Source organism: Rhea pennata, chromosome Z, assembly GCF_028389875.1.
Source record: "Rhea pennata isolate bPtePen1 chromosome Z, bPtePen1.pri, whole genome shotgun sequence".
NCBI lineage: Eukaryota > Metazoa > Chordata > Aves > Rheiformes > Rheidae > Rhea > Rhea pennata.
Window position 1 is genome coordinate 2033234 of NC_084702.1, and position 12545 is coordinate 2045778.

The 12545-nt window shown below is 42.1% G+C and overlaps 1 protein-coding gene across 4 annotated transcripts in view; it reads right to left on the minus strand.

Annotated features, from left to right (window-relative positions):
- The window catches only part of FRMPD1 (FERM and PDZ domain containing 1), a 48654-nt gene that overhangs the window by 7664 nt on the left and 28445 nt on the right, over nt 1-12545 (minus strand). For all 4 annotated transcript variants that reach the window (XM_062598939.1, XM_062598940.1, XM_062598942.1 and 1 more), the window contains 8 exons: nt 9431-9526; nt 6944-7069; nt 5680-5799; nt 5220-5356; nt 3829-3955; nt 3350-3445; nt 1414-1596; nt 846-993 (listed from right to left, as the gene is read on the minus strand). In XM_062598939.1, the coding sequence (XP_062454923.1) occupies nt 846-993; nt 1414-1596; nt 3350-3445; nt 3829-3955; nt 5220-5356; nt 5680-5799; nt 6944-7069; nt 9431-9526 (1033 nt within the window). The remainder of the gene's footprint in view (nt 1-845; nt 994-1413; nt 1597-3349; nt 3446-3828; nt 3956-5219; nt 5357-5679; nt 5800-6943; nt 7070-9430; nt 9527-12545) is intronic.

The window sequence follows — 12545 nt, forward strand, 5'->3', positions numbered from 1 at the left end:
TTTGGAGAGAGAGTTCCTCTCATGTTCTTCATTATAGCACCTCTTACATGAGTGGAGATAAAGAGGAAAGCCTAAGTCTAAAGCCTCTAAAGAGCTGAACTCTGTATTTGTGGGAGAGAACCGCATTGTTGCCTCACAGGCAGCCCCTAAATCCCTGTGCCCTCCTGCTTTTGTGCCCAGTCTGGGTGTTGGTAAAATCCAACATCTCCAGTTCTCCTGTGCGTATCACCAGCGATCAGCTCAGGGATCTCAACAAGAAGCCCTGCCTCTATAAAATCCCTCTAAGGCCACTGAACAGAGATTGGGTGACAGAGAGTGAAGCACACCTACTTAGCAGAGCAGTTACTCCGAGCAGGACCTCTGAAGGACCTGTCTTTTAACAGAGGGAGCTTAAGCAAAACAGCCAAGTAACCTGTTGTCTAAAGCCTCTGTTATCCCGGCAATGGGCAGGACATCATGCAAAACAAATACCATTGTCTCCTGTCTGGGAGAAACCAGCAGCTGGGAGGCAGTTCATGAAGTTGGAAACAGAGCACCAGGACTCAATTACTGGTTTGCAGTTTGTATGATAGATACAGTTTCCATTTCTCCAGACCATCAGATAAGTATTGCTGGCCTCCCTGTTGCTGCCCAACATGTTTTAATCTGATGGAAATCTGGTAGGGCCCATACCAAAGCTGTCAGTCTCAGTAGGAAGCAGACACCACCACCACCACCACCACCCCGCCCCGCAGGACTACAGTTCTAGCATAAGGCTGTATTCCAACGAGGGAATAGCCTCTCTGCCACTAGAGAAACCACTCCCCTTTTCCCCACCCTTTGGGAAAAAGATGGTTGTTTTTTACCTTCTTCAGCTGACATACGGTGCAGTTGCTGTTTACTCTCCCCCCAAGTAAATATGGAGACATTTGCATCCACGAACAGCCTGTAATAGCCACTGATGAGGCAGACAAGATCTTTTGCGCTGTTTGATTCCAACAGCAGAGTCAGCAGCTTTTTTGGGGTTAGGAGAGGAAGAAAGAAAACCACAGTAACATTAAAGTAGACAAACACTGTTTGTGCTGCAATCTGCAGGAGTGTGCTGCACACTAAAAAGACATTCCCTATACCCCATACTGCCCTCACTGCAGAGCATTATCTTTATGCATGAGGCACAGATAAAGAAAAGATTTTTTTTTGTTGTATTTTGTTTTCTGAAATGCCTCGTTGATGAAGGACAGCAGGAGGAATCACTTTTCTTCCATCATTTTGTGTTCTTCCACTAGCTTTCCCTTCTGAGTCTGTTCTAAGCCTTACTATAAAGGACATTTCTAGCTGAAGTGCTAGATTTTGAAAAAAAATGGTGAGAATGACTCCCCTTTGTTCTCTGCCCCTGGCAGAGCCACACTCTGGCCATCATGAAACCACCATTACCTTCAGATCCTGCAAGTAGATTTTCACCATGCTCACTTTCTCAGACTCTTCTGTAAGCTCCAGCCTGCTGATGTTTGCAAACTCTGCCAGACTTGTTATGATGTTGAGCTTATTATTGATAATTTGGCTCACTCCGTACTTGGCCCCAACCAGCAAGGCAACGTATGATTCTCTGTCTTGTAGCTGTAGGGGGAGAGGTTAAATCAAACTTCAGCTGAAATCTCAGCAGTAAGCTGTTCACCTCAGTTGCGCTGGGACTCCTCAGCCATCTGTTATTGCGTGGTATCTTTTAAGACTCCTGTTACAAGTCAATTGTAAGCAGCTGCAAAGAGGACAAGATGACCTCATTTCTTACAGGTCATCTTGTCCTGGTATGTCCTTCCTCTGGCTAGGAATGGCCAGTTTCCCCATGCTCCTAAGACATGTGGTCCAAGGAGCTGCAGCAGGCATCTAATAGATGCAAATAGGTGGTTAGCAGCAGGCTGCTATAGGAAGTGTCACCTGTCGGGCTGCGCCAGATGTACCTAGCAAGACCTTCTGGAACAGGTCTGAGACTTCAGGGAAGCATACTTAAGCAGCCTACAGAAAACACTGTTGAAGATCAAGAGAAGTCTAATGTATCCCATTCAACCCAAGATCAACCCTGAGGTACACAGCAGGGCTATAATCCCTCTCAGGACTCAAAGAAACTGGCACTTTGTACATGTTGTCAGTCAGACACTGCGTTAGAGATGAGCCTAGATTTATGGAAAATTGCAACTAACCACGCAATTTGTTTCTTTTCAGCAAAAATCAATGACTGACTATTTCAGCTAGCCTCTTTCCTACCAGTACATACTGTTTTCTTCTGGCCCAAGAGACTCTGACAATGGTTTATGATGGTAGATGTAGTGTGACCACTACAGAGCACAACAGACACAGAATGTGGCTAGAAACACCTGTGAGGCACTACAGGGTAAGTCACAGTCAGCCCATTTTGCTCTCTGGCTCTCTGCTTTTTTTTTTTTTTTTCTCCCTTTTTTTTTTTTTTTTTCCTTTTTTTTCTTTCTTTTGGAAAGCAACACCAACATTTTCTGTTAGGACCAGACTTCTAAAAAAATAAACTGATTTAACTCCCAAATAGTTTAGCATAAATATTTCATATAAATATTTCATTTTCCACATAAGTGTAAACATTTTCTAATCATCAATATTACCATAGCACATAAGTACGGCCCTTCTCTGATATAGCCCAGCTGCACTGCTCAGCTCTCTTGTACAAAGCAGCCTGTGAGCCTCAGTTTAGCAGGTGATCCAAGTGGTAACAGGTAGGAAGCCAAGAGGCTCTTGCGTAAAGAGCAGTGTTCTTTTTTTTTAACAGAAAGGTTTAATTTGGGCCAATATCTTTTCTTAATGGATTTTAAAACTCCCTGAGATTTCTGAAGTTCTCTCAAACATACAAAATATGGACAGAGCTCACCTGAGAAATAAGATCCACATATTTTAATTAAAAATAACACATAATTATTGGCCAAACTGGTATGTTACTGACTTTAATGGAGCTATGCAGAATTAACCTAGCAGAAAGCATGATTAATCTTTATTATGAGGTCTCAAGACAAAGTATCAGTAATATTACTCTCTGAAAAAGCATCAATAGAGCTGATGTTATATCTTCTACAAGCATCACAGCAAGGACAGGAGATAAAACACAGTAACAGGTAACTAGTTTTATATCAACAGTCAAGTTAGAAAAATATTTAGACATTTCTGCTTTACATAGAGTTTGCTTTGTTCAAGAGATGATCTTATCCACAAGTGAAGAAAAAGGGTTAAAATTGATTCTAGTGCCCAATTTTTCAGGTCACTGTCCAAGTACAGCACTGTGACAGGTACACAGAGCAGACAGTAAGACAGCGCTCCAAAACCCAGTAAGATAGAAAAACAGCACTCATACCATCAGTGTGGCATTAAAGATCTTCCCGTTGTACATCTTCAGGTCTCCCAGTATCTGTAGGTAGCTCAGGCGCACTTGGACTGCTGCAAGCATATGCTTAGTTTTGCAAAAGAAGAAATATTGTTTAGAAAAATCACAAACAAACAGTGTTTGCCAGGTATTCTATAAGTGAAATGATTCAGGAAAGGTTATTTTCATACAGAACTTGCTATCTGTTTTGGTTCAGATAAGCAATAGATTTTTACTGGATTGTCACACACTTCAGCATTTACTGTCTGGCAACCTCCCAAGCAAACTGCAGCAGCACCCATTACACATGGAGATTAGAGTGTGGGCTGCAGGAAAGCTTAGAAGAGGAAGAGATACAGAAAAACAAATGGTCATATAGAGACTCACACAGTAAAGAAACCCCCTCTATGGACCTGAAACATGCTGCTGGCACCCAGGGAGGAACCACAAAGCTATACCATATACACTACCTTCTGCCGAGGATCCAGCAGGACCTGGTTCCGCTTCATGTGGTAGCTGATAGCTTTCTTTATATCTTTGCCTCTCATGTTTCGGAGCAAAGTGGGTGAGATGAAGTTTTCAATTCCCCAGTCCTTCCTGCCAGAAAGACAGAGAAGAGAGCGAAGAGAGTTCTAGCTGTGCTGCCTCACAAGAATGACAGAACTTGTGGAAGGACGGTCTGTCAGGGACAGGAAAGCACAGAGACACCAGCTCTGGCTCAGGGAGCACTCATAGGTGCTGTGAGATCTTTCTGAAGAACCATGCAACATGATTGCCTTGCTCAAATTCTCTTCTCTCTGTATCTGCATCTGATCAGGAGATGGGTTTGGAGGAACATGCAGTCCCACCCAGAACGTCCATTTTCACATGCTCACACAGAAGACAATCTACAAGCTCAGTCAGCATAATGGTCCTGTCTGTCCTTATCACATAGAGAACAAAAATTCCATCTTTACATCCACTTTACTTTGCTTACCAGATTATTACATTTAAACATATCTGCTTTCCCAGACCCCAAAATATAGACCAACTGTTACACTGAAGAATTTATTCAGCCCAAGCATTAACTACCTTGCAACTAAGGATGCTGCAGAGTTGTCTGTTACTACTTCTCAGTCTGCACTAACTGCATATGGCTGGGCACGTCTGGCTGTAAACAATAAATCAATGATGCTGGATGGGCTGGCTGAGGCTCAGCAGTGCCATTGTATCAGCACTACAGCACAAATGCCCGTTACTTAATGACTGCCCCATCACACGTTCTTAAAGAAGTACTGCTCTTCAGGGCAAACGTGATCTAACAGTACTGACATGGAGCACAGTGCACGTACTGCTGCACATAAAAGCATTTCCTGTATTTTTTTCCAGATTTCACTACTTCACAGGTTCTATCAATTTTACTGAAATTAGATTTCTGGGATAATGCTGCTGGATGAAGAGATATAAAGTGCTAAACATGCAATGGTGATGATTAATCTCTCTCTGTACTATAGCATGCAAGTCTCTATTCTGGCAGGAGTAGCCTAGATAAGCCTAACTATAAAAGACATTGTGACAATTGCTATTTGATGTCTCTGCTGTAGCTACAGACCAGAACTTCTCTCTGCTTATGGAAATGCTTAGATGTTATACTGTCCATGTTATCCAAGCAGCTCAGAAGGAATGTTAAAGACAGGGAGGCTCATGCAGCTGCCTTATCCTAAAAGGACTGACATGACTAGAAGACTGTACTCTCTTTGGGTCAGAGACAATCTCCCACCCTGTGTTAAAGACTGGGAAAATGCAGAGCAGGTGCCATTTTTGATAGACTCTTTTTTTGCCTAGCCTAGTCACAACACAACACAGAAATTTTGACACTTACTCAATGTATTTCAAGGACACTTTCTGTGGCTGAGCACAAGCATAGATCCTTTCCTGTATGTGCAGAGCAGCCAGACGTAACGCCACACTACATTTCATTTCCACAGCAAACCTTTCCTGAAGCACATCACTGCAGCTCTGGAACCGACAGAACTGAATTAACATGACAATGGGAGCTCTAAGAGAAGTCAAGATAAGATCTCTAATACCACTATCAGGAGTCAAATAAAGGGTGCCATTCAGCTCATTTCAATCTCATTGAAATAATAATCATGCCTTTAACAAGCTAAGCATGTCAATTGGTTTGATTAAGAATTTAATGCAAGTTAAATAATCTATTCTTAAATGCTCAGCGTTGTACATTCATTTAATAAAACTGGCCTGAATTATGCCTTGGTTTAAAGCAGACATGAGGACTTGGGAAAGAAGATTTCTTGAATCATGGGATGCCTCAGTGTCACCTGCAGATAAAGATACTCAAAGGCAACTGGGTCTTCCTGCAGGAGGTCTAAGGGATCCTTTGGGATGAAGCAAACTCTGAAGAGGCACCGGTAGTCATGGGATTCTCTTTTTTGTACCACCTGCAATGGACAAACTCAAACAGCATCATACCATAGCAACTGCTGAAATCCCCCCCCCTTCCTTAATGCACACTCTGGCTCTTATGAACTCACACAGACTATTTAAAGCCACTAATATCTGGGATGGTTGCAGATTAGCCATTGTCCTTAGCAAACACAAGGGGACATTGCTAACGCTTTTCTTTCTTTCTTTCATTTTTCTACTTTTTTGTGTTCTCACTGTGATAGAGTGGAAAGTCTTTGGCTGCATAACTTCAATAAATATCCATTGATCTTCTGTACTTGTAGTGTAACCATAACAGAGGGTTCAAGGCCAAACAAAAATGACAGAGGAAAGGCCAAACCTCTTTAACTTCAGCCAGAAGATATAGCAGCCTAAAATACACTTGCACCATCATCATAGTACAACACAATGTTACGGCCACCACATTATACTTTATCATATTTTATTTTAAGCAAAGCCAGAACATGCTTATCAGCAGAAGCTAAGCAGAAATTCTCAGACAGTTGTGCTCAGGGGTTGGATGGAGGCTGTTAACTGCAGAACCCATGTTCATCAGAGCAGAGCACCAACTAACAACAAAATCAAGATCATGGAAAAGAGACCCATAAGCAGACTCACTGTCACAAATTAGGTTAGCCCAGAATTTTTAAGAGAGCGACTATGACACAAACCTAAAGTAAGATTTGAGCAGATTTTTCAAGTGATATACAGTTATTTTAAGACTGTCTCAAATGCTCCTCTGTAGATGAGCCTAACAGCTTGCACAAAGCATGCTGATCTCTGCAGTACTCTGTTCAAGCGGTATCAGCTTGTTTGTGGGTATTGCTCTGTGGGCTCTCTAAACAGAGTGAGGCACTTCTGAAAGCATTACTTCTCAGTGAGCCCTGATTAATGCAGTTTTAATATAAGTGGCAGGTAGAGAGAAGAGGACAGCACCTCCGGAGACAAACTACAGCGTGCCATAGCAGGATTCACTAGTTCTAACATTGTCCTCTGCAGGTAGTCAATAGCTCCCCCTCCTTCCTCAGAGCATATCAAGCCAAGCCCTCTTCTTCTCATACCTCTCATGACATCTGCAGAGGCAGGCTCTCTCTGCAACTTCCCTTGCAACAGCAACTGCATTGAAGGGGCTCTCCTTACCTGCTCGATGAGCTCATCATCGTGCAGCAGGTAGATCTTAGCAATGTTATACTGCTCCTCCAAGGCTAGGGCAAAGTGTGCTATGCTCCGGATGGAGAGCTTCTCCTTCAAAGTGAGAACAATGTCCTGGGAAAGCAAGGACATTTGAATGTAATTCAGTGAGGACATTTGAATGTAATTTAAACACAGTTGCAGAGTATTACTTGGACGCTCTATGAATCTACAAGCTAACAAAACTGTCTTTGATTCCAGCCTACCATTGGCAGCTGTGTGGGACAGCACTGAGCAGGCAATAATTGAACCCAAAAGAATTCTGCAGCAAAACAGTTTTTTAGTGCTCTTTCACAAGGAACCAATGTCTACATGATTGTACTGTGTTTGTCTCTTCACTGGCAGATTTTGAACCCATAGACCTAGACAGACCACAGAGGTCTCATGGTTAGACCACCACGCAAGCTTAACAGAACAAGAGATATGAGGGATGCCCATGTCTTTCTGATGTCAAACACAAGACTGGCAGATAGCTGTTCTGCTAGCCGGTAGGATGTCCAAACAGCAAATGCATATGCCAGCCAGTCAAGCAGCATACAGAAACTGGGACTTGTTGTGATAACTGCAGTAAGATGCAAAGTTTCAAGGTATAGCAGATATCAAATCCATTTCTTAGAGTTGCATGCTCTAGGCTCCTTCATGCGGAAGGCTTTGCTTTATAGGTTTTAATTTTAATTTATAGTTTTTAAACTGAAAAACTATTTCAGTGTTAAGTATTTTCTGTCATTCTCAGCCCTGATGTTTGCTCCTAATCATTCTAGCTTTCTAGAACTCTATTAAAGTGTATTAGGACACTGTTAAAAGAAACTACAAAGAACTGATGAAAAACATTCCCCCTCATATCAAAAATGTAGGAAGAATTTGAGAGCACAGTTGTCAGTAAAAATCTTCCCAAAGTTGACAAGGTGTTCAGCTCTATGCAGAACTCTACTAGAATATTAAATATTATGGGGCTTTTTGTTGTCAAACAGAAAACATTACATAAGGCTTGACTGAATACAAATTAAAATAGAACTCTTCGAGAGTTCTCAAGCCTCATGGATGAGCATAGATGTTTGTGAAAAGAGTCATTTAAATTTTAAGCAGACATCTTTCAAATAGGAGAGAAACTTTCTAAAACACCTATTTTAGAAAATATTTACCCATTTGAATGTATCTATTAGGGAAGTTTCTAGTGAAAGTTTCACTCAACTCCAGTAACAAAAAATTTTTTCCAGGACAGAGGTGGGTAACTCCAGTCAATCATGAAGATCCAATCCATCTTTAGCAATTAATCCTTTGCAAATGGGCATTCAAATCTCATTTTTTAAATTCTCTACCTTCCCCACTGTCTCCTTCCTTTATTTTATTGTTTTCTTTTTCTCTACCCATCAACCAATTCTCAAGAGATTTGCAGGGTCTTATTTGCATGAGAGACCACTATAGCTTTGTGAAATTTGGATTAACTGGACAAGACTTGCTTTTTGAATAAAGTTGTCAACAGATTATGAATAAAATCTGCTTATTTTGCTTCCTTGATGTTATTTCCATCTAATACTCCAGAATATCTGTCCATCACTTGCCTTTTCCATACTTTTCCATACACTGCTGCAGGACATTACATATTTAAAGAAATGATGGCCTCTAATTGCTGCACACAAGCTAATCCCATCAACTCCAACAGAAACTTTGAGTAGCTCTGAAGATCAGGCTAGAAAAACTCACAGCTTGTAGGCCTTTGTCTAAATGCAGCAATTATGAAAATGAATTATTAATTGCTTTGGAAAACATCAATTTATATTTTGAAGAGAATAATAGTAGTTTTTTCTGTGATGCCTCCAAGCTCAACTGATCCTAAAGGGGTGGCACTGCTTTTCATCTGATGGAGTTATACAGTTTTCATATCCCCAAAGGACATGTTTTCACCTATGAGGAACTGAGGCTGGAACACAAAGAAATGCTTTAAAGAACAACTGGTGCTAACGCACTTGCTGAATTCCCTCCAGACCTGTGCTCCACCCTCCACGTCAGCCAGGAAACTTCTCCCTCTAAGTACTGCACATTGTCAGTGCCATGTTAAACAACCTGTTTTTGTATATACTGTCCTGTGGTTTCCTAGGAAAGAAAAGTTTGTGTGTTTAGCTGCTGATTAGTCAGTCTTCCTCCAAACCATTATATTGTCCAGCTTCAGCTACACTTCACAAGGCTGTACTGGTCCACAGTCAAGTTCTATGAAAATTGCTAGGGAGTTGTTAGGAAGAAAAAAGAATCAAAGCAGTGCTGCCATTGCAGGAAGAACAAAGAAAAATCCAGCTCATTGAGCAGTGGCCAGCACTGCGATCAGCACCCACTGGCTAATCTGCAACGAAGGATTTGTAAGTTCTACTGCTTGTACACTTCTGCAACTGGGTTGAACAGACGTGCTAGGAACAAAAACAGATAACCAAGCATAATTACCTTCACAGTAGTGCTCGTCTCAAACCTGAAAGCCTTCGTCTGACCGTTTTCCAAGTACACCTTGAGAACATTCGGCATACAAAGAAGAGAATTCCCCTGTGCAACAAAAGCAATAGCCCTAATTAATCCCCAAACTTCTGGGAACCAAACTGCTCCACTTGACACAGCACATCCTGAAATATTTCTCTGCTGTTATAAACCTCATTTAGGGCACCTATCTTTATTCCCTGATTATGCTCCTGGTATGGAACAAGGCAAACAGACTGTAAAAAATTCCTTTCCAATAAAACACTACAATAGGTGTATGTGGCCCACCGTCCAATTCCCACATGGCATGATACCAAAAGCTGACAACCATGATCCCTGCTTACTGCCAGAAAACCAGCGAGGGCTGCCAGAAAAAGACATTTTCCCATTGTTGGGCACCAGAAAATATTAACCTGCACACAGGCACTTACCAAGTAGCAGCAGCTGTGCCTTCACTCAAGAGATATGCAAGCTCTCTATGCTACCATGAATACACCTTGCACACCAGGGAAAGGTATAGGATCTAGTTGAGTATGAAGTGGTACTTTTCTTGAGCATCCTCTTAAGATTTGTGACTCTTGTGAATAACAGATGGTGTCACCATAGTTTCCTGAGATATGTCACAAAAGTATTAGGCAAGACAATAACCATCATAGTGAAAGCCCCTTCCATTGGTGCCCTCAGGAGGATCTGGAACCTGTCCTCTGTCCTTCTGCAGATGCAGATGAAAACTACACCCTTCAGCTCACCATCTTCTTCCTTCAGTAAAGATTGTTTCTGCCTTCCCTCTAGTTTTCAACCTTGTTCTTATGCTGCTCAATGCTGAGATGCTGTTTATTCCTTCTCCACCCTGAAACTTATTATTCATGTCTCCCTCTACTGTTCCTGAACCAGTACATTATTTTTTCTACTTTCAAGACAGTCTCAAGGCTGAGAATGGCATTTCCAAGATGATTTCATATTTCATCTATGTTTCAACTGCTGTGAAACACCTTATAAATCTCACAAGCTTGGTCTCTATTGATGGAGACTCTACATGCCCTGGAAGTACTACAAAAGAGAACATAAAACACTCATGTGTTGTGCTTTTCCCCACCTTTTTCTTCCCTCCTTCTCTCACTGAGAGAAATTAACAGTTGTCATCACTGTTTCTGAGCCAAAGCTCTACTTCCTTCAGGTTAAATAGCCAGAACAGATCATGCCTTTGACAATCTTTGGGTTCTCCATCAGTTACAGAGAAATGATGCTGTTTGCACTTACTTCACATCTCCTTTGGTATCTCCAGAAGGCTATTATATGTACATGGCCTTGCTATTTTGTTCCGTCAGCACACAGTAGAACTTGAAATATAGAGAGGAATGTTCAAACTACAAAACAAAATTAAGTATCACAATTTTCCTGATCAGATCCTGTTGACAGCCTGGTTTATCCAGATGAGATTTCTGTTATTTGCTGAAGGCTCCGATAGATTATTATGAATTAATTCTGAAAGATGTTTCTTAAGCATCTGTACCCCTCCAGTTTTGTCTGATGCAAGTCTGATTCATCCCAGGTTAGAGCCAGCTCCACAGCTTCTGTTGATACTGATCTGATGATCCTGAGGGATGTGTCTCCTACATATCATTCAGCTATTTGGAAATAAATGAAGTTCACACCAGAAAACAGAGGCTTGATAGCATTTGGGCTCATCAACAATTTATACTCCCAAACTGGAGTTTCAGATTTCATCTGTAAAAGGCAGCTTCTTGGCTCCTTCCAAAGGTCACAGAGCTCATTTAGCAATGCTCCATTAAGATGACAAGAGTTGTACATTTTCTGAAACAGGAGACTCTGCAGTGTTCAGTGGCGTAATATCCACTCTCTCTCCCTTAATGCATCTATCTTCTCCGTGTCTGAAGGGAGGAGAACATGCTTCAGCAGCAGAGTAGTTGCTGTCTGTGGTGAATATTGTTTTTCCAGAAAGAATAAATAAATACAAAACAAACATACTTACTCTTCTTTTTGCGCTAATATCTTACTGTACAAATCAGTGGCTGTATCCAGCTATGGATACATCCCACCTATGGAGGAATCCACCTCACTGGATTTCTTTTACCTCTGTGCTCTCACTATGTAAACATGAAACTATGTTGATCATGCTCCTCATCCGCACTTGCAAGGATAATGACAACTTGGCTCAGTGGAGTATTGATAGAGGCTCAGTAAGGAAGTGCAGAGTACAACTGTCCCTTCTTAGTGATCCAGCTGCTGGAGTTGTTGAGATTTACTCTGTACCCAGTCGAATGGTACAAATTTGAGACCTCCATGCACTAGCAGAGTTTTCCCCTTCACACCTTCCTTGCAACGTTAGTGCCCAACCTATGGCTGAAAGAGTTCCACAGGAACTCTTTCAGAGACCATTGGGAAACCCCAAGCACAAGAAGAATCAGAAACTTCTGGCATTTCAGGTCTCCAGATCTGGCTGTATCCCAAGACCAGGCTTGCCCAAGGCTTCTCACAGTCATCCCAGCCTGTGAACCACTTCCAGGGCTCCCTTTTCTTCCGTCTTCCTTGTCTGTATGAGATGTGTGGCCTGTGTCTCATGTCTTTCAACTATATGAAGAGTCCAGCATGCACCTTCTATGCAAAAAGGTGGTATAGCTACAGTAGTGCTTAGCAAGGATTTCAGACAGACCTTGCATCAAGATTAGTGGGATCTGAACACAGGCCAGAGTGGAGCAAAGCCTTGCAGCAGCCCTAACACATCTGGCACCAGCTGGCAGAGAGGAAAGGATCAAAATGTCTAGAGAGCTTAATGACAGCTGTGTCAGAAGCAACACCTAATCCTCTCCTGCTCGAGAGAGGGTCAGAAAAGGAGGAGGGATCCTGAAACGCCTAAAGTCAGGTACAGATGTCAAAGCATTTGCACTGTGCCTGTCTAACAAGCTGGAGACACATAGGGCATCTCCAGCTGCACCTCTGCTTTGGTGCAGGCTGAGAAGAGGAGGGCAATCAGTGGCATCCCATGGTGGAATGCATTGCCTGAGCTGGGTCAGGAAAGCTCAGTACAGCCAGAGATGGGAGAGGAGAGACAGCCTAGACGAGAAGA